Source organism: Ips typographus, linkage group LG5, assembly GCF_016097725.1.
Source record: "Ips typographus isolate SLU linkage group LG5, UJ_Ityp_2.0, whole genome shotgun sequence".
NCBI lineage: Eukaryota > Metazoa > Arthropoda > Insecta > Coleoptera > Curculionidae > Ips > Ips typographus.
The window spans coordinates 1,730,948-1,752,607 of NC_138426.1; the positions used below are offsets into that span (position 1 = coordinate 1,730,948).

At 34.0% G+C, this 21,660-nt stretch overlaps 4 protein-coding genes across 4 annotated transcripts in view; all 4 read right to left on the reverse strand.

Annotated features, from left to right (window-relative positions):
- Window positions 1-9,949, reverse strand: part of LOC145728923 (armadillo-like helical domain-containing protein 3) — a 35,759-nt gene extending 25,810 nt beyond the window's left edge. Inside the window, exons 1-3 of the mRNA XM_081979476.1 lie at window positions 9,365-9,949; window positions 8,876-9,314; window positions 8,604-8,825 (exon numbers count right to left, since the gene is read on the reverse strand). Coding sequence (XP_081835602.1) covers window positions 8,604-8,825; window positions 8,876-9,314; window positions 9,365-9,803 — 1,100 coding nt within the window. The 5' untranslated portion in view covers window positions 9,804-9,949. The remainder of the gene's footprint in view (window positions 1-8,603; window positions 8,826-8,875; window positions 9,315-9,364) is intronic.
- Window positions 9,950-14,458: 4,509 nt separating this feature from the next.
- Window positions 14,459-16,153, reverse strand: LOC145729849 (cilia- and flagella-associated protein 263). The gene has a single exon (XM_081980777.1). It carries the CDS (start codon window positions 16,008-16,010, stop codon window positions 14,517-14,519), a length of 1,494 nt encoding a protein of 497 aa, XP_081836903.1. The 5' UTR covers window positions 16,011-16,153; the 3' UTR covers window positions 14,459-14,516.
- Window positions 16,154-17,680: 1,527 nt separating this feature from the next.
- On the reverse strand, window positions 17,681-18,494 carry LOC145729852 (uncharacterized). Its single transcript, XM_081980780.1, has one exon. It carries the CDS (start codon window positions 18,402-18,404, stop codon window positions 17,715-17,717), a length of 690 nt encoding a protein of 229 aa, XP_081836906.1. The 5' UTR covers window positions 18,405-18,494; the 3' UTR covers window positions 17,681-17,714.
- Window positions 18,495-19,246: 752 nt separating this feature from the next.
- Window positions 19,247-19,828, reverse strand: LOC145729264 (uncharacterized). Its single transcript, XM_081979946.1, has one exon. The coding sequence runs from the start codon at window positions 19,826-19,828 to the stop codon at window positions 19,247-19,249; it is 582 nt and encodes a 193-aa protein (XP_081836072.1).
- Between the last annotated feature and the right edge of the window lie 1,832 nt (window positions 19,829-21,660).

A 21,660-nucleotide genomic window follows, 5' to 3' on the forward strand; every position in this document is an offset into this window, starting at 1 on the left:
TAGCTGGTTTGCCAATTCTTCGAAAAATACCATTGAAAGTCTAATTTCCGGATTTTAAACGGTTTTCAGACTAAAACTGGTTAATTTTATGCTCTGAAACCTTTTCTTCAGTTAAAACTACAATTTTCAGTGCCAGAAAACCTTAAAAACACAACTTTTTAATTGAAATATCATGCTAAAATGACTAGTTAATAATTTTTTTAAGAATGACCACTGGAAGTCTAATTTCAGGACTTTAAAAGGTTTTTAGACCTAAAACTAGTTAATGTTATGCCCTGAAACCTTCTTTCATTTAAAACTACAATTTTCAGCCTCTGAAAACCTTAAAAATGCACATTTCTATCAATTGAAATTCCATGCTGAAATAACTGGTTTGCCAATTCTTCGAAAAATACCATTGAAAGTCTAATTTCCGGATTTTAAACGGTTTTCAGACTAAAACTGGTTAATTTTATGCTCTGAAACCGTTTCTTCAGTTAAAACTACAATTTTCAGTGCCAGAAAACCTTAAAAACACAACTTTTTAATTGAAATTTCATGTTAAAATAGCTAGTTTGAAATTTCTTTAAGAATGACCACTGAAAGTCTTATTTCAGGACTTTAGAAGGTTTTCAGACCTAAAACTGATTAATTTTAAGCCCTAGAGCTTTTTCTTTAGTAAAAACTACAATTGTCAGTGCCTGAAACCCTTAAAAACACAACTTTTTAATTGAAATATCCTGCTACAATGACTAGTTTGTAATTTCCTTAAGAATGCCCACGGAAAGTCTAATTTCAGGACTTTAAACGGTTTTCAGACCTGAAACTGTTAATGTTATTCCTTGAAACCTTTTTTTCATTTAAAACTACAATTTTCAGTGTCTGGACACCTTAAAAACGCACGTTTCTATAGAAATATTATGAATATTATGCTACAATGATTACTTTGTAGTTTCTTTAGGAATAACCATTGAAAGTATAATTTCAGTACTTTAAACGGTTTTCAAACCTAAAACTGGTTAATTTTAAGCAATAAAGCTATTTCTTTAGTAAAAACTACAGATTTCAGTACCTGAAAACACTTTTTAATTGAAATTCCATGCTAAAATGGTTGATTGTCAATTCTTGGAGAAATATCATTGAAAGTCTAGTTTTAGAACTTTAAACTGTTTTCAGACTGAAACTGGTTAATTTTATGCCATGAAACTTTTTTTTAGTTAAAACTACAATTTTCAGTACCGGAAAACCTTAAAAACACAACTTATCAATTATTGAAAGTCTAATTTCCGGATTTAAAACGGTTTTCAGACTAAAACTGGTTAATTTTATGCTCTGAAACCTTTTCTTCAGTTAAAACTACAATTTACAGTGTCAGAAAACCTTAAAAACACAACTTTTTAATTGAAATATCCTGCTACAATGACTAGTTTGTAATTTCTTTAAGAATGACCACTGAAAGTCTAATTTCAGGACTTTAAAAGGTTTTTAGACCTAAAACTAGTTAATGTTATGCCCTGGAACCTTCTTTCATTTAAAACTACAATTTTCAGTCTGAAAACCTTAAAAACGCACATTTCTATTGAAATATCCTGCTACAATTACTAGTTTGTAATTTCTTTAAAAATGGCCACTGAAAGTCTAATTTCAGGACTTTAAACGGTTTTCAGACCTGAAACTGGTTAATTTTAAACAATAAAGCTATTTCTTTAGTAAAAACACAGTTTTCAGTACCTGAAAACACTTTTTAATTGAAATTTCATGCTAAAATTGCTGATTTGTCAATTCTTGGAGAAATATCATTGAAAGTCTACTTTTAGAACTTTAAACTGTTTTCAGACCTGAAACTGGTTAATTTTACGCCTTGAAACCTTTTTTTTAGTTGAAACTACAATTTTCAGTACCGGAAAACCTTAAAAACACAACTTATCAATTGAAATTCCATGCTGAAATAACTGGTTTGCCAATTCTTCAAAAAATATCACTGAAAGTCTAATTTTTGGATTTTAAACGGTTTTCAGGCTAAAACTGCTTAATTTTATGCTCTGAAACCTTTTCTTCATCTAAAACTACAACTTTCAAGGCTAGAAAACCTTAAAACACAACTTTTTAATTGAAATATCCTGCTACAATGACTAGTTTGTAATTTCTTTAAGAATGACCACTGAAAGTCTAATTTCAGGACTTTAAAAGGTTTTCAGACCTAAAACTAGTAAATTTTAAGCAATAAAGCTATTTCTTTAGTAAAAACTACAGTTTTCAGTATCTGAAAACACTTTTTAATTGAAATTCCACGCTGAAATGGTTGATTTGTCAATTTTTGGAGAAATATCATTGAAAGTCTAGTTTTAGAACTTTAAACTGTTTTCAGACCTAAAACTGGTTAATTTTATGCCTTGAAACCTTTTTTTTAGTTAAAACTACAATTTTCAGTACCGGAAAACCTTAAAAACACAGGGCCCATCAATTAAAATTCCATGCTGAAATAGCTGGTTTGCCAATTCTTCAAAAAATACCATTGAAAGTCTAATTTCCGGATTTTAAACGGTTTTCAGACTAAAACTGGTTAATTTTATGCTCTGAAACCTTTTCTTCAGTTAAAACTACAATTTTCAGTGCCAGAAAACCTTAAAAACACAACTTTTTAATTGAAATATCCTGCTACAATGACTAGTTTGTAATTTCTTTAAGAATGACCACTGGAAGTCTAAATTCAGGGCTTTAAACGGTTTTCAGACCTGAAACTGGTTAAGTTTAAACAATAAAGCTATTTCTTTAGTAAAAACACAGTTTTCAGTACCTGAAAACACTTTTTAATTGAAATTTCATGCTAAAATGGCTGATTTGTCAATTCTTGGAGAAATATCATTGAAAGTCTACTTTTAGAACTTTAAACTGTTTTCAGACCTGAAACTGGTTAATTTTACGTCTTGAAACCTTTTTTTTAGCTAAAACTACAATTTTCAGTACCGGAAAACCTTAAAAACACAACTTATCAATTGAAATTCCATGCTGAAATAGCTGGTTTGCCAATTCTTCGAAAAATACCATTGAAAGTCTAATTTCCGGATTTTAAACGGTTTTCAGATTAAAACTGGTTAATTTTATGCTCTGAAACCGTTTCTTCAGTTAAAACTACAATTTTCAGTGCCAGAAAACCTTAAAAACACAACTTTTTAATTGAAATTTCATGTTAAAATAGCTAGTTTGAAATTTCTTTAAGAATGACCACTGAAAGTGTTATTTCAGGACTTTAGAAGGTTTTCAGACCTAAAACTGATTAATTTTAAGCCCTAGAGCTTTTTCTTTAGTAAAAACTACAATTGTCAGTGCCTGAAACCCTTAAAAACACAACTTTTTAATTGAAATATCCTGCTACAATGACTAGTTTGTAATTTCCTTAAGAATGACCACGGAAAGTCTAATTTCAGGACTTTAAACGGTTTTCAGACCTGAAACTGTTAATGTTATTCCTTGAAACCTTTTTTTCATTTAAAACTACAATTTTCAGTGTCTGGACACCTTAAAAACGCACATTTCTATAGAAATATTATGAATATTATGCTACAATGATTACTTTGTAGTTTCTTTAGGAATAACCATTGAAAGTCTAATTTCAGTACTTTAAACGGTTTTCAAACCTAAAACTGGTTAATTTTAAGCAATAAAGCTATTTCTTTAGTAAAAACTACAGATTTCAGTACCTGAAAACACTTTTTAATTGAAATTCCATGCTAAAATGGTTGATTGTCAATTCTTGGAGAAATATCATTGAAAGTCTAGTTTTAGAACTTTAAACTGTTTTCAGACTGAAACTGGTTAATTTTATGCCATAAAACTTTTTTTTAGTTAAAACTACAATTTTCAGTACCGGAAAACCTTAAAAACACAACTTATCAATTGAAATTCCATGCTGAAATAGCTGGTTTGCCAATTCTTCGAAAAATACCATTGAAAGTCTAATTTCCGAATTTTAAACGGTTTTCAGACTAAAACTGGTTAATTTTATGCTCTGAAACCGTTTCTTCAGTTAAAACTACAATTTTCAGTGCCAGAAAACCTTAAAAACACAACTTTTTAATTGAAATTTCATGTTAAAATAGCTAGTTTGAAATTTCTTTAAGAATGACCACTGAAAGTCTTATTTCAGGACTTTAGAAGGTTTTCAGACCTAAAACTGATTAATTTTAAGCCCTAGAGCTTTTTCTTTAGTAAAAACTACAATTGTCAGTGCCTGAAACCCTTAAAAACACAACTTTTTAATTGAAATATCCTGCTACAATGACTAGTTTGTAATTTCCTTAAGAATGCCCACGGAAAGTCTAATTTCAGGACTTTAAACGGTTTTCAGACCTGAAACTGTTAATGTTATTCCTTGAAACCTTTTTTTCTTTTAAAACTACAATTTTCAGTGTCTGGACACCTTAAAAACGCACATTTCTATAGAAATATTATGAATATTATGCTACAATGATTACTTTGTAGTTTCTTTAGGAATAACCATTGAAAGTCTAATTTCAGTACTTGAAACGGTTTTCAAACCTAAAACTGGTTAATTTTAAGCAATAAAGCTATTTCTTTAGTAAAAACTACAGATTTCAGTATCTGAAAACACTTTTTAATTGAAATTCCACGCTGAAATGGTTGATTTGTCAATTCTTGGAGAAATATCATTGAAAGTCTAGTTTTAGAACTTTAAACTGTTTTCAGACTGAAACTGGTTAATTTTATGCCATGAAACTTTTTTTTAGTTAAAACTACAATTTTCAGTACCGGAAAACCTTAAAAACACAACTTATCAATTGAAATTCCATGCTGAAATAGCTGGTTTGCCAATTCTTAAAAAAATATTATTGAAAGTCTAATTTCCGGATTTAAAACGGTTTTCAGACTAAAACTGGTTAATTTTATGCTCTGAAACCTTTTCTTCAGTTAAAACTACAATTTACAGTGTCAGAAAACCTTAAAAACACAACTTTTTAATTGAAATATCCTGCTACAATGACTAGTTTGTAATTTCTTTAAGAATGACCACTGAAAGTCTAATTTCAGGACTTTAAAAGGTTTTTAGACCTAAAACTAGTTAATGTTATGCCCTGAAACCTTCTTTCATTTAAAACTACAATTTTCAGTCTGAAAACCTTAAAAATGCACATTTCTATTGAAATATCCTGCTACAATTACTAGTTTGTAATTTCTTTAGGAATTACCACTGGAAGTCTAATTTCAGTACTTTAAACGGATTTCAAACATAAAACTGGTTAATTTTAAGCAATAAAGCTATTTCTTTAATAAAAACTACAGATTTCAGTACCTGAAAACACTTTTTAATTGAAATTCCATGCTGAAATGGTTGATTTGTCAACTTCTTGGAGAAATATCACTGAAAATCTAGTTTTAGAATTTTAAGCTGTTTTCAGACCTGAAACTGGTTAATTTTATGCCTTGAAACCTTATTTTAAGTTAAAACTACAATTTTCAGTGCCGCAAAACCTTAAAAACACAACTTATCAATTGAAATTCCATGCTGAAATAACTGGTTTGCCAATTCTTCAAAAAATATCATTGAAAGTCTAATTTCCGGATTTTAAACGGTTTTCAGGCTAAAACTGGTTAATTTTATGCTCTGAAACCTTTTCTTCAGTTAAAACTACAATTTTCAGTGCCTGAAAACCTTAAAAACACAACTTATCAATTGAAATTCCATGCTGAAATAGCTGGTTTGCCAATTCTTCAAAAAATATCACTGAAAGTCTAATTTTTGGATTTTAAACGGTTTTCAGGCTAAAACTGCTTAATTTTATGCTCTGAAACCTTTTCTTCATCTAAAACTACAACTTTCAAGGCTAGAAAACCTTAAAACACAACTTTTTAATTGAAATATCCTGCTACAATGACTAGTTTGTAATTTCTTTAAGAATGACCACTGAAAGTCTAATTTCAGGACTTTAAAAGGTTTTCAGACCTAAAACTAGTAAATTTTAAGCAATAAAGCTATTTCTTTAGTAAAAACTACAGTTTTCAGTATCTGAAAACACTTTTTAATTGAAATTCCACGCTGAAATGGTTGATTTGTCAATTTTTGGAGAAATATCATTGAAAGTCTAGTTTTAGAACTTTAAACTGTTTTCAGACCTAAAACTGGTTAATTTTATGCCATGAAACTTTTTTTTAGTTAAAACTACAATTTTCAGTACCGGAAAACCTTAAAAACACAACTTATCAATTGAAATTCCATGCTGAAATAGCTGGTTTGCCAATTCTTAAAAAAATATTATTGAAAGTCTAATTTCCGGATTTAAAACGGTTTTCAGACTAAAACTGGTTAATTTTATGCTCTGAAACCTTTTCTTCAGTTAAAACTACAATTTACAGTGTCAGAAAACCTTAAAAACACAACTTTTTAATTGAAATATCCTGCTACAATGACTAGTTTGTAATTTCTTTAAGAATGACCACTGAAAGTCTAATTTCAGGACTTTAAAAGGTTTTTAGACCTAAAACTAGTTAATGTTATGCCCTGGAACCTTCTTTCATTTAAAACTACAATTTTCAGTCTGAAAACCTTAAAAACGCACATTTCTATTGAAATATCCTGCTACAATTACTAGTTTGTAATTTCTTTAAAAATGGCCACTGAAAGTCTAATTTCAGGACTTTAAACGGTTTTCAGACCTGAAACTGGTTAATTTTAAACAATAAAGCTATTTCTTTAGTAAAAACACAGTTTTCAGTAAAAACACTTTTTAATTGAAATTTCATGCTAAAATTGCTGATTTGTCAATTCTTGGAGAAATATCATTGAAAGTCTACTTTTAGAACTTTAAACTGTTTTCAGACCTGAAACTGGTTAATTTTACGCCTTGAAACCTTTTTTTTAGTTGAAACTACAATTTTCAGTACCGGAAAACCTTAAAAACACAACTTATCAATTGAAATTCCATGCTGAAATAACTGGTTTGCCAATTCTTCAAAAAATATCACTGAAAGTCTAATTTCCGGATTTTAAACGATTTTCAGACTAAAACTGGTTAATTTTATGCTCTTAAACCTGTTCTTCAGCTAAAACTACAATTTTCAGTGCCAGAAAACCTTAAAAACACAACTTTTTAATTGAAATTTCATGTTAAAATAGCTAGTTTGAAATTTCTTTAAGAATGACCACTGAAAGTCTTATTTCAGGACTTTAGAAGGTTTTCAGACCTAAAACTGATTAATTTTAAGCCCTAGAGCTTTTTCTTTAGTAAAAACTACAATTGTCAGTGCCTGAAAACCTTAAAAACACAACTTTTTAATTGAAATATTCTGCTACAATGACTAGTTTGTAATTTCTTTAAGAATGACCACTGAAAGTCTAGTTTTAACACTTTAAACGGTTTTCAGACCTGAAACTGGTTAATGTTATTCCTTGAAACCTTTTTTGCATTTAAAACTACAATTTTCAGTGTCTGAACACCTTAAAAATGTACATTTCTATAGAAATATGAATATTACGCTACAATGACTACTTTGTAGTTTCTTTAGGAATTACCACTGAAAGTCTAATTTCAGTACTTTAAACGGTTTTCAAACCTAAAACTAGTTAATTTTAAGCAATAAAGCTATTTCTTTAGTAAAAAATACAGTTTTCAATACCTGAAAACACTTTTTAATTGAAATTCCACGCTAAAATGGTTGATTTGTCAATTCTTGGAGAAATATCATTGAAAGACTAGTTTTAGAACTTTAAACTGTTTTCAAATCTGAAACTGGTTAATTTTAAACAATAAAGCTATTTCTTTAGTAAAAACACAGTTTTCAGTACCTGAAAACACTTTTTAATTGAAATTCCATGCTGAAATAGCTGGTTTGCCAATTCTTCGAAAAATACCATTGAAAGTCTAATTTACGGATTTTAAACGGTTTTCAGACTAAAACTGGTTAATTTTATAATTTTATGCTCTGAAACCTTTTCTTCAGTTAAAACTACAATTTTCATTGCCAGAAAACCTTAAAAACACAACTTTTTAATTGAAATCGTTCAAAACTATTCAATTTTGAACGCACTGCCGTGCAAGCAAATTACCTCAAAAAGTTGAGGTCGATTTTGACCTCAAATATCTCAGAAACGGGACGCTTTTGCTAAAACACTTTTTGGGTCACTGTGTAACACTGAGTGTGCAAAATCCACAGATCTAAAAATATACAGAGTGTCCCATTTGAATTTCATGACTTTTGGCATTTTAAACACAGTGTTGTCACTTTTTCAAGCAATATTTTCAGGAGGTTAAGGTCAATTTTTTTTCAAAGGTTTGTTTGTTTTATTTTTTTGAATTATGCAATATTGTCAATAATTTTTTTTTATTAAAAAAAAATCTGTAATTATTGTAATATTCCTCATTTTTAAAGTAATTTTTGTAGTTTGTTATGGATTGTTGGTAATTTTTCTAACTAAAAATTATTTCTTAGCAAAAATTACTTGTGTTACACATTAGTGATTTTTGGTTCTAAAATTTCAACCCCCTGTAGTTAAGAAAAAAAATTATTAATTAAATTACACAAAATTAACAATCATTAAATAATAACTATTTTTGATTTAAATTTTCAGTTGACTGTTTGGAATCAATTAACAAACACAAGTGACTTACCAATATTGAAAAAATGCAACCAGTAAATTTGAGGGCTGTGAATTAACATTAAAATTCACTGGCAAATTTGAAAGATCCGACAATCCTTGCACATTATTATGCAGAGTATTATTGGGTGATGGTGGTCCACTAGTATCAGTCTGGGTTTGTGCTAAAGTTGTGATGAAATTCCTATTCAAATGCACTGCTTCATAAAAAGCCAAAAGTAAGGCATTATTAGCCCTGAAAGAGAATTTTCAACACTTAAAATCACACCTTAATCAACTTAATACCTAATTTGTTGATTTCTGTAGCCACCTTCCTCAGATATAAACATGCTACCTACAATATTAGTTAGGGAAGAAAACCAACTGGAATTCTGGTTTTCTGTATGTTCTAAGTTGTACTGATTGCAAAACTCGGTTAGGGATGCTGTGATAACTTGTCCGTAACCATTTAAAGACAGCTCATCATCTAATATAGACAATTTAACCACATAAGGATTAGTGGCATCATATTTCCTATAGTTAACCAGTAAAGTGATAATCAGCACCACATCATAGCCATGCTTTTGTCTGGTTGGTACGTCCGACAATAATTTAATCAGACAGTCAAATAGTGATGACATTATGATGTATTCTATTAAAGTGTTCTGGCTTAAGTTGTCAGAGCCGATTATCAAAATTATTACCAATTTCAAGCAAAGTCCTTTAACAGAATCATTGTAATCACCTAAAACGCAGCAATTAATTTAAAAATATTTAAACTTAGTTAACACTGACCTTCTAGGAACACTTGACAGTAATCCAGCAATTTTTGAATGTTACTTACATAGTTATCAAAACTAGAAAGGAACTCAATAGCCTGTAGACTGTTATCAGACTGATTGTCACTCAATCGTTTAAAAATTGCATATAAAAGCCCACATAAAGTTTGCAGTCCATAAGCAGCTCGAATACTAGCATCATCACCAAGAATGGTGATACACTGGTAAAACAGTTCGTTCAAGTTTGGTTTGGCAGCTTGAATTTGGTCTAGGGATAGTTTTAAAATTTCCGCTTCCAAAACGGTCAACTTGGGTTTCAGCAGGAAGAATTCTTCCCAGAATAGGGGATTGTTAGTCCCCAGTTCCTCTCCTCTTAGAATGGTTTCATAGATTTGAACCACTTTCTCTTTGAACTGCCGCTTGGAACCGCTACCACTTCTTTTTCTAGACGTCATATTGTTAATTATAAAGTGAAAAGTTTGTTCTAAAAGAGAATTGCTATATTATAAGCATAATCACAATCACACACAAGTTTTTCTTTTATTTATTTAGTGTTTTGACTGCTTTTTAGTGGGACTCTTGACAACACGACACAATTAGGTTATGGTGAGTAATTTAAAATAAATACTCTTCTTCAAATCTGTTTGACAGATGGAACAGGTAAACAAACATCTCTGGAGGACAAACAAACTACCTTGTCATACTTTAATCTTTACCTTTATGTGTCTGTTATGGTTACGATGGCCACTATCTTTACCTTTCTGCAACAAATTACACAAACAAGTTACCTCAAAATTAGCTTATTAAAAGCAAAACAAACTTAATGAAACGGTGAATTATTAGAAAGTCGATTTTTTTGGGCTTTTCAGCACCCAGAATGCAGTAAAATAGAAAGTTTTTGCCATTTTCCAAAGATATGAACAATTGGGGACACAAGGGCCCTGAAGCCTTTTCAGCAGTTAAAACTACAATTTTCGGTGTCTGAAAACCTTAAAAACTCAATTATTTCATTGAAATTTTATGCTAAAATGGCTATTTTGTAATTTCTTAAAGAATGACCACAGAAAGTCTAGTTTCAGAACTTTAAACCGACTTGCAGACCTGAAACTGCCAAACTTTAAGACCTAAAGTCTCTTTTTGTTAAAACTACAAGATTTGGTGTCTGAAAACCTAAAAAACACAATTTTTTATTGAAATTTCATGCTAAAATGGCTATTTTGTGATTTCTTAAAGAATGACCACGGAAAGTCTAGTTTCAGAACTTTAAACGGACTTTAAGACTTGAAACTCCCAGACTTGAAGACGTAAAGTCTCTTTTTGTTAAAACTACCAGATTTGGTGTCTGAAAACCTAAAAAACACAATTTTTTATTGAAATTTCATGCTAAAATGGCTATTTTGTAATTTCTTAAAGAATGACCAAGGAAAGTCTAGTTTCAGAACTTTAAACGGACTTTAAGACTTGAAACTGCCAGACTTGAAGACCTAAAGTCATTTTTTTGTTAAAACTACAATTTTTGGCGTCTGAAAACCTTAAAAACATAATTTTTTTAATGAAATTTCATGCTAAAATGGCTAATTTGGAATTTCTTAAAGAATGACCACGGAAAGTCTAGTTCCAGAACTTTAAACGGATTTTCAGACCTGAAAATGCCAAACTTTAAGACCTAAAGTCTCTTTTTGTTAAAACTACAATTTTTGGTGTCTGAAAACCTTAAAAACATAAATTATTTATTGAAATTTTATGCTAAAATGGCTATTTTGTAATTTCTTAAAGAATGACCACGGAAAGTCTAGTTTCAGAACTTTAAACAGACTTTCAGACCTGAAACTGCCAGACTTGAAGACCTAAAGTCTTTTTTTTTGTTAAAACTACAATTTTTGGTGTCTGAATACCTTAAAAACACAATTTTTTTATTGAAATTTTATGCTAAAATGGCTATTTTGTAATTTCTTAAAGAATGACCAAGGAAAGTCTAGTTTCAGAACTTTAAAACAGACTTTCAGACCTGAAACTGCCAGATTTGAAGACCTAAAAGTCTTTTTTTGTTAAAATTACAATTTTTGGTGTCTGAAAACCTTAAAAACATAAATTTTTTATTGAAATTTCATGCTACAATGGCTATTTTGTAATTTCTTAAAGAATGACCACGGAAAGTCTAGTTCCAGAACTTTAAACGGATTTTCAGACCTGAAAATGCCAAACTTTAAGACCTAAAGTCTCTTTTTGTTAAAACTACAATTTTTGGTGTCTGAAAACCTTAAAAACATAAATTATTTATTGAAATTTTATGCTAAAATGGCTATTTTGTAATTTCTTAAAGAATGACCACGGAAAGTCTAGTTTCAGAACTTTAAACAGACTTTCAGACCTGAAACTGCCAAACTTTAAGACCTAAAGTCTTTTTTTTGTCAAAATTACAATTTTTGGTGTCTGAAAACCTTAAAAACATAAATTTTTTATTGAAATTTCATGCTAAAATGGCTATTTTGTAATTTCTTAAAGAATGACCACGGAAAGTCTAGTTTCAGAACTTTAAACAGACTTTCAGACCTGAAACTGCCAGACTTGAAGACCTAAAGTCTTTTTTTTGTTAAAACTACAATTTTTGGTGTCTGAATACCTTAAAAACACAATTTTTTTATTGAAATTTCATGCTAAAATGACTATTTTGTAATTTCTTAAAGAATGACCAAGGAAAGTCTAGTTTCAGAACTTTAAACAGACTTTCAGACCTGAAACTGCCAGATTTGAAGACCTAAAGTCTTTTTTTTGTTAAAATTACAATTTTTGGTGTCTGGAAACCTTAAAAACATAAATTTTTTATTGAAATTTCATGCTACAATGGCTATTTTGTAATTTCTTAAAGAATGACCACGGAAAGTCTAGTTTCAGAACTTTAAACGAATTTTCAGACCTGAAACTGTCAAACTTTAAGACCTAAAGTCTTTTTTGTTAAAACTACAATTTTTGGCGTCAGGAAACCTTAAAAACACAAATTTTTTATTGAAATTTCATGCTAAAATGGCTATTTTTGTAATTTCTTAAAGAATGACCACAGAAAGTCTAGTTCCAGAACTTTAAACGGATTTTCAGACCTGAAACTGCCACACTTGAAGACCTAAAGTCTTTTTTTTTTGTTAAAACTACAATTTTTGGTGTCTGAAAACCTTAAAAACACAATTTTTCTATTGAAATTTCATGCTAAAATGGCTATTTTGTAATTTCTTAAAGAATGACCACGGAAAGTCTAGTTTCAGAACTTTAAACAGACTTTCAGAACTGAAACTGCCAGACTTTAAGACCTAAAGTATTTTTTTGTTAAAACTACAATTTTTGGTGTCTGAAAATCTTAAAAACATATTTTTTTATTGAAATTTCATGCTAAAATGGCTATTTTGTAATTTCTTAAAGAATGACCACGGAAAGTCTAGTTCCAGAACTTTAAACGGATTTTCAGACCTGAAAATGCCAAACTTTAAGACCTAAAGTCTCTTTTTGTTAAAACTACCAGATTTGGTGTCTGAAAACCTAAAAAACACAATTTTTTATTGAAATTTCATGCTAAAATGGCTATTTTGTAATTTCTTAAAGAATGACCACGGAAAGTCTAGTTTCAGAACTTTAAACGGACTTTCAGACCTGAAACTGCCAAACTGTAAGACCTAAAGTCTTTTTTTGCTAAAACTACAATTTTCGGTGTCTGAAAACCTTAAAAACACAATTTTTTATTGAAATTTCATGCTAAAATGGCTATTTTTGTAATTTCTTAATAAATGACCACGAAAAGTCTAGTTTCAGAACTTTAAACAGACTTTCAGACCTGAAACTGCCAGACTTTAAGACCTCAAGTATTTTTTTGCTAAAACTACAATTTTCGGTGTCTGAAAGCCTTAAAAACACAATTATTTTATTGAAATTTTATGCTAAAATGGCTATTTTGTAATTTCTTAAAGAATGACCACGTAAAGTCTAGTTTCAGAACTTTAAACAGACTTAGAACTGAAACTGCCAGACTTTAAGACCTAAAGTCTTTTTTTGCTAAAACTACAATTTTCGGTGTCTGAAAACCTTAAAAACACAATTTTTTATTGAAATTTCATGCTAAAATGGCTATTTTGTAATTTCTTAAAGAATGACCACGAAAAGTCTAGTTTCAGAACTTTAAACAGACTTTCAGACCTGAACGGAAGAATATCGCATAAAGACCAATGCAGAAAAATCCAGGACCTATACCAAAAGCCGGATATAGTCTTCTTCTTTGCGGAAGCTTTACAGTTTTACCCATTTATTTGTCCCTCCTGGGATACCACCGACCAGCTACCTTTCATCTCTTGGTAGGCCGTCCGGTGGTCTACCGGATGCTGGTTTTCCATTCCTGGCGGTTTTTGCCAGTCTGTGCTTCTCCATCCTGGAAAAGTGCTTATTCCAGAAGCATCTCCTAGAGAGTGTCCATCTAACCACATCTTCTGTGCGAATGTAGTCAAATCAATAAAATCCCAGCGTCGGAGAGCGGCTGAACATGTCCAATGAGCACCTGTGACGACTGACTGATCGAAATAGTATGGAAAGAAGACCCAGCAAGAAAGAGACGTCTGCGGCGGCCGAAACTCAGATGGAGGGTTGTCCCTTAAAACCTCTACAGACTATGCAGGGATATGATTGGAAGGAGGTCACCAAAGGTTGTAGTCCCACCAAGGGATGGAGGGGTATTCTGTAAGGCACAAATTGTCTCGCTGTTTGTAAAGGGACTACCGAATCGGGTGGGGAAATGCCGATCTAGGTTAATGGGGTGCCTAGGTGTGTTGGACTCAGTATGGTGATGACAAGCAGGCCTAAAAGTGCGCGCCTCACCAAGCGCATATAAATTCCTATCTTCTTGTCCTCTAACATCATAAACTTATGCAGCTTCTCAAAAAAGGCAGCTTAGAATGGCTAAGAAGGGAGTTGGGGGAAAAATGCTGATAGGTAGGAGAGCTGGACATCTCTATCCAAGAGCATTCAACATCTGACGTATCCGAAAGATGAAACTATCAGGAAATATAACTTAGGAAGTACGTTTCTAATGGACTAATGAATCTGACCGTTTTGGCAAAAGTTGTAACTCATATTTTGATAATTATTTTAATAATATGACAGAAAACTGAATTCCATTCCATTATTTAGAATCACATTACAAAGAATAAATCATCCGAACCAACATCATCGCCAATCAACTCCTCTTCGAACCATGATGGATCAATATCACATTTCCCAGTCAAATTTTTCATTTCCCTCAAACACGTATTGAATGCAATCTCTTGAATTTTTTTCCTCCTCATCCAAATTTTAATATTCTTACGCAGTTCCTCTAGTCGTACTTTTAGTTTCACATATTCCATAACATCCGGCACCACATAAAGACTTTTTAGTTTCTTACAATTTTCGTATTTTTCAATTTCAGTTTTCAATTCGTCGTCCGCTTGTTCGCATTCTGTTTCAGTGGACGCAATTTCTTTATTTTTTGCATCGATTTCCTCCTTCAATCTAGTGCAATCCTCTTGTAGCTTTTGTAGTGTTTTCTTATGGGTGCTCAAAACAAGGTTTGCTCCTCCGTTCATTTTTTTCAATTCAATTAAATGGGTGTTTTTCTGTTCGATTTTGTCTTTAAAATGTTTATTTTCGATCTCAAGTTGATCGAAATCCACAGCGTGCACGTTCTCACCAAGTTCCTGTCGTTGAATCAGTTGGTGCGATACTTTTTTGTATTGACCTTTTAAGGTTGCGATTCTCAACCGGAGTTTTTCAATTTGAAATTGTGCGCTTCGAAGCCACTCGTCCATGTACCGAATGAATTTTTCTGCAGGAATGCGTTGCGTTAGCTTGTCAACACCTTGGACAACCACATTGTATTCGAAAATGTCGGTGGCTTCTTTGATTTCCGCTTCTCTAATACTAAATTCTTGCAATTCAGACTTTAAATTTCTTCTCGTAACGTGAGATTTCTTTAAGAATGTTTCGAGTTTTGATTGAGTGTCTTCCATGGCCCTCATGACCATGTCAGTTTTTTGCGCTAAATTGATTTTCGGACCTTTTCCTTCAGCAATCGAAGTGATGCTAGTGTATGAGTCTAGTTTAAACTTAAGTTTATCAGTAGATTTGATTTGGGCATTGACTTGATCTGTGCTAGAAGTAGTGGATGCCAAATCACTACTAAGCAAAAATTCCATAATTTCGTCAATTCCATCCAAAAGATTCTCATCATTTTCATGCAAAAATGATTCAAACAATATATTTTCTACTTGTAAGTGTCGGTTTTCGGTTTCCACTTCTTGTACCAGGTCGATCACCTGCTGATCTGTAAGATCATTCAAAGGATGGCTTTCCAATTCTTCTTCAACTTGCTGATTAGTTTCTTCCATTAGGCTGATGTCCGTTTGAGATACTTCACTAGTGCGCTCGATAAGTTCATCTTCGTGTTTAAACTCATCTTCTTCGACTTGTTCCTCGTTTGCCACTTCTTCATCATGTAATTCAGTTTTACTTGCCTGCTGACTACTGTGCTCATTTTCATCTTCAGTTTTCTCAACCTGGATTGAAGGTGGTTCAATAGGAGTTTCAGTGACATTGTTAGGGTCGTCTGGCTTTTCCTCCGCTTGGTCTGTATTATTTTCCTCCGACATTGTTACGTAAATTCTCTATAAACTGGATGTGAGTCTGTAATGACTGGCATTGTCATAAATAACCTCTAGATTGAGTGTTTTTCTGGAAAGCTGCATTCGGTAATTCGATCTGAGTGCTCTGAATGTGTTTCTGTTTTATTTTAACCTTAACAAACACTGATACAAACAAACTCAGTAGAGGATGCAGTTTAAACTTTAGTGCAGGACATCAAACGCTAGCAGCAAGCACTACAATAACAATTAAACTTTCTATTGCCTGCCTCAAAGGTCTGGAGTTGCAGTGAAGGACAACTGACTTGTTGACTGTTTTGCCGCCAGATTAGTCAACAAGGCAATTTCTTGGTGAATCAAAACCTACAGCTCCGCTTACCTGATTCCAAGGATCTGGTACGTCACGAGTCAGAAATCTTGATTCTTTGATTCCGGTAATCTGGTGTTGCTATCTAGGCTCTAGTTTGCTTCATTCAAGGGGTTTTACTTTCTTTAAACTCTCTCTGGAATTCTCAAGCTGTCTATATAATTACTCTCAGGAAGGTAATTAACAAGTGACTCGTCTGTCTTAGTCTGTGTTCTTCACATTTTTTGCGTTATTATAAAAGTGGACTTGTTTGTTTGTTGGGTAGACCTGGAGAACCAGCCAACTAGCCTTCTACTTCTTGGGATGTCGTGCAGATTCCTGTGTAGGCGTTCTCCCAACATCTTGTCAAATTTCTCTATTTAAGGCCTCAGTTTGAAAGCCTTGTATGCCCGCCCAATGCCGGATGTTTCTCAGCCATTATAGTCTCTTGCGTCCCATACCCCCTTCTTCCTTTAATTTTGCCTTGCAAAATCAAGCGTTTATACCACGTATCAGGTTTTGGTAGAAGGTCCTTGAAGGATTCCTTGGCCTGCCTCATACCCAATGCCGGAATCCTAGCGTTCTTGAAACAGCTCCTAGGATAAAGATTTCAATACTTTTGACCAGCGTTTCTAGAGTTGTCTGGACTGCACTTCTCCCGCACTAATTGCAATGATGGCAGCACCTCTGACGATGGTAGTCATTTACCCTTGTCAGCCTTTCACCGCTGGATCCATCCGGAAACTATAGTTAAACCCATCGCAGGAGATTAGTATACAGGCTTGACAATGGCGCAGTAGAATAAGTGAGCAATCTTGGGTTGATCTCCAGACAAGTCCACAGTGCAAACGAAGTTTTCCTAATTTCACAGGACATGTCCCCATGCCACAATTAGCGTCTAGGTAGATATCCATATACTTAATCGACTGGCTGTAGTTTAGTTTTACACCAGAGAGAGTTATCTCCGGTCGTATCCCTTCTTACTGAATAGCATAAGCTGTGCTTTTGCTGGGTTCACTCCTAGCCCAACTAACTCTCGTCTGCATACAGGCCAGCATCGTTTAGATTCCATATAGCATGTCATCTCCTCCCTGAGGACAGCCTCATGCAGTAACCACCTCATGCAGTGACAGCCTCATGCAGTCTACCTGAACAGAATGAAACAAACCCACTCTCTCAGAGAAAGCTCAACGTTGAAGAAAGAACGGCTGATTGTGCTATCTTGGAAACGGTAAGATCGGTTAAATGATGTTATTCATACCTATTTTTAATAGAGTTGCCACATTTACTTTTACAAGTTACAACTCATTTATTACATATGAAGAACCACCACTAAGCCATTATGTACTTTTTAATTCTACTCTTTTTTATAAACTATTTGCTTTTGAAGAACAAAAACAACTATCGTCTTCTTCTTCATTATTGTCATCTTCATCGTTCATCAAATTTCCTCTTCTTGATCTCTTAAATTCACTCCTATTTTTACTTGGTCTTGCTTTGATTGAACGTGAACTACCCCGCATTGCATAGGAATCATCGATACCAGTCTCCCGATGCCGCCTCGAGTCATCCATATAAGAAGGAGTTTGAAAAGATTTACTTGCAACTCGAGTGCTTTCAAACAAAAATTGCCTTCGCGCTTGCTGGTATGCCGATAATTTTTCCTCCATCACTGATCGTTCTTCCTGTTCCGCCGCGTACAAGTCAGGTAATACCATATCATCTAAATCGGTAACGACGCTCATGGGTTTGCTCGATGAAGCTGCATCGTTTTTCAATATCGGACTGAGAATTTGAGAATAGTCCGGTTGTTTGTGATACACTGTTTTGCTGCTTCTGGCTTCTTCAGGTAGTCGTATGTATGACTTGGAAATGGTCGATGGGTCGTAGAATGAAGTAGTTTTATCTACTTTGGTGTTAAAATCGGCTGTTGGCGATAGTCCAGCTACCACCAAAGTGTTACTTTTCAAAGAGTACGGTACTTCGATTAGGGTGTCCTCGTCTGGATTTATGGTACCTTTAGGAATTAATATTTTTTGGGTTTTTTTCTTAGACATAGGTCATACTAAAGATTTAGGTTTTTGACTATACAAAAATGATTTGTGATTAGTTTACAGTGACATGTCTAAATTTTGGTTGTCATATTTGGGGTTTCTGGTTAATAATAGTTGCAGGTAAGGAGTGTTGCCACATTTCAAATTAAAACCCAAATTCAAAAAATATACAATAACTGTCTACTACTAAGTATTACCGTTTGGCCGATAGAAGGCGTGTAAAAGTTGACTTACATTTTTTGTAAACTTTAATGAGAATGCAAGAGAATGTGCAGATTATCGAACTATTGCACTTATGAGCCACAAGTTGTTCCTAAAGATCATTGCCAAAAAAATTACAGAAGGCTAGAGGAAGAGCTAAGCAACACACAATTTGGATTATGCAAAGTACTTAAAAACGTTCTTTTTCAGCGCATGTTACATCGATTTCGAGAAGGCCTTAGACAAGATGAAGCATATGACAAACTACATCAGCTGCTCGTTCTCAGAAACTTGGATAGAAAAGTTGGTTGACCAAACAAGAGAAAAAAGAACGAGGATAGAGATAGCCAGATCAACATTTGTAAAAATAAAGAAGTTATTTACGAGTCGGGATATTAACATGAAATTTAAGATGAGGATGCTCTGCGTTGTTACTTATTTTCCGCGCTGTTGTACAGAGTTGAGTCATGCATCCTCAAGGAGAATCATATTGACAAGCTACAAGAATTCGAAATGTGGTACTACCGTAGAATGTGTGAATATTACCTGGACCGATAGAATTACAAATCCCGAAGTGCTGAACCTGATGCAGAAGGAGTGCGAAGTCATTAACTCTCTCTCTAGTCGTTAGCTTCATATTAGTCTCATGTTGTGTTTTTAGCAGTTTTCCTCCATTCTTTTCTATCCGACGTGCTTCTAATGCTGTCTTGGAAAGATTTTCCTGTAAACTGTTTCACCTGGTCCAGCCATCGTTTTGGAGAACGTCCTCTAGGTCGTGTTCCCTCTACCTTCCCTTGGACCATAAGTTTTTCGAGATTGTCATCTTTCCTCCTGCTGACATGTCCAAAATACCTGAGATTCAGTTGTTCGATTTTAGTCGACAATCTGACTTGGATGTTAAGTTCTTCGAGTATGGATACGTTAGTTCTGCGGTCTGTCCAGGGAATCCTCAGTAGTCTTCTCCAGACCCACATCTCAAACGCATCCAACTGGGCGATGTCTGTGGCTTTTAAGGTCCAGGAATCTGCTGCGTATAGCGCAATTGGAAAAACGAGGGTGTTTACTAATTTGCATGTTGTGGTTGTTATATGCCGATCTTTCCAAATTTTGTTGAGTTTGGTCATAGCCGTTTTGGCAAGAACTATCCTTCTTCTGATTTCTTGACTTGATCTGCACCTAGATAAGTTATTTCGTCCACGTTCTCGACATCTTGGCATTTCTTCCATGCTGTGCGTGCTATCTATTAACATAAGTTTCGTTTTCTGACGGTTCAGTTGTAAACCGAACTCCAAGCTCACTCTCTCTACTCCTGCTCATCTTTGGCAATAAATGGGGTGTCATCAGCGTAGCGGAGATTATCTATATAAATAGTCCAAGGAGAGATTAGTGTGGAAAGCGGAATAGTCAGACGACGTGTGTCCTGGCTAAAGAACCTTAGGGATTGATTGCAATGTGCAACTGTTTAGAGCTGCAGTCAACAAGGTCCGAATTACTGTGATGATAGCAAACCTCCGATAGAAGATGCACTATAAAAAAAAGTATAGTATAACGCTATCGTCACGTTTAGGGGGGTGGCGTAGGAAGAGAAACAAGATCGTAGCTTAAGTATGTCTTCTTTATTAGGCAGTGAACACTGACCAAGAGGGGGTGTGTGGGTGTGTACGTCTAGTGGTAGGTGCGTAAGCCCTTCTGAAGTGTCGCCAAGCCGTCCAAGTGTAACGAGCCGTCCGGGCACTAGAAAGTTCGGACTGTCGCTCGTGACCTCCCTCTGGGGATGACCCCAGAGTTCGGTCACTTAGGGAGGAAATTTTGTGGGAAGCTCACAACGCACCTACCAGCGGACACATGGGGGGAACAAAAACTCTGAGCAGACTTACTCCCAAATACTATTGGGATTCGATGACTAAGGACGTCAGAAATTACGTTAAAGGTTGTAGGGACTGCCAGGCGAGAAAAGGGCCAACAAATGATAAGCCATTGGGCTTACTCCAGCCAATAAAAGTGGGCAAAGTATTTGATAAAGTAGGGATAGACCTACTGGGACCATTCCGGAAAAGTAACCAAGGCAAGACAACGATAGTAGTAGTGACAGACTACGCGTCAAGATACGCCATCACAGCGGCCCTGCCTAACGGGAAGGCAGGACCTGTGGCAAAATTCTTATTGGAACGAGTAATACTAATTCACGGCGTTCCTAGAAGCATCCTCAGCGATAGAGGCAAGGTATTCCAATCCGAACTGGTGCAGGAATTACAACAGATTATGGGTCTGAAAAGCACTTTTACAACGGCATACCACCCTTCGTGCAACGGCCTAACTGAACGCTTAAACAAAACGTTGGCGGACATGCTGTCACTATACTGCAACACAGAGCAGACAGATTGGTGCACGTATCTGCCTTTCGTGACATTCGCATACAATACGGCCAAACAGGAGACGACACGTTTTAGCCCATTTCAACTAATATTCGCAAGGAACCCCACACTCCCACTGGACGCCACCCTTTTAGAAACTGAGGACGAGTCGAACACGAACGAATTACGAGAGAAAGCTTTACTGTTAAGGGCAATTGCTGTAGATAATATCCACAAAAAACAAGAAAAGGACAAGGACATTTACGACAAATATCACAGAGATGGTGAATTTGAGGTAGGAGATAGGGTGAAAATATTCATCCCAATTAGGAAAGTGGGAAAAAGTGAGAAACTGCTGCTACGATGGTTCGGACCCTACAGAATAATAAGGAAACTCAGTGAAGTTAACTATGAAGTAAAACAGGAAAAAGGAAAAAAAACGGATATAGTGCACATAGGGAGGATTTTACCATTTTACGATGAATGGACTTTGGGGGATATATCCGATGTGGATTCAGACGTAGAAAGCAAGGAAGTGGAACAATAAAATAAGTTGTAAGGGTAACATTTTGCATAAGTAGGGTGCAAACTCAGTATATTTCATAAAGCTAACATAGTCTAAACAATTATTTAAGTAGGTTGACCAATCATTACGCCTCTTCCGCCAGGATATCACAACCTAGGAACTCACGGAACAAGCGACC

What these genes read in the sequence shown, in the direction of transcription:
- LOC145729849 (XM_081980777.1), bottom strand. Translation starts at nt 16,010, where the DNA reads ATGTCGGAGGAAAATAATACAGACCAAGCGGAGGAAAAGCCAGACGAC.
- LOC145729852 (XM_081980780.1), bottom strand. Translation starts at nt 18,404, where the DNA reads ATGTCTAAGAAAAAAACCCAAAAAATATTAATTCCTAAAGGTACCATA.
- LOC145729264 (XM_081979946.1), bottom strand. Translation starts at nt 19,828, where the DNA reads ATGGAAGAAATGCCAAGATGTCGAGAACGTGGACGAAATAACTTATCT.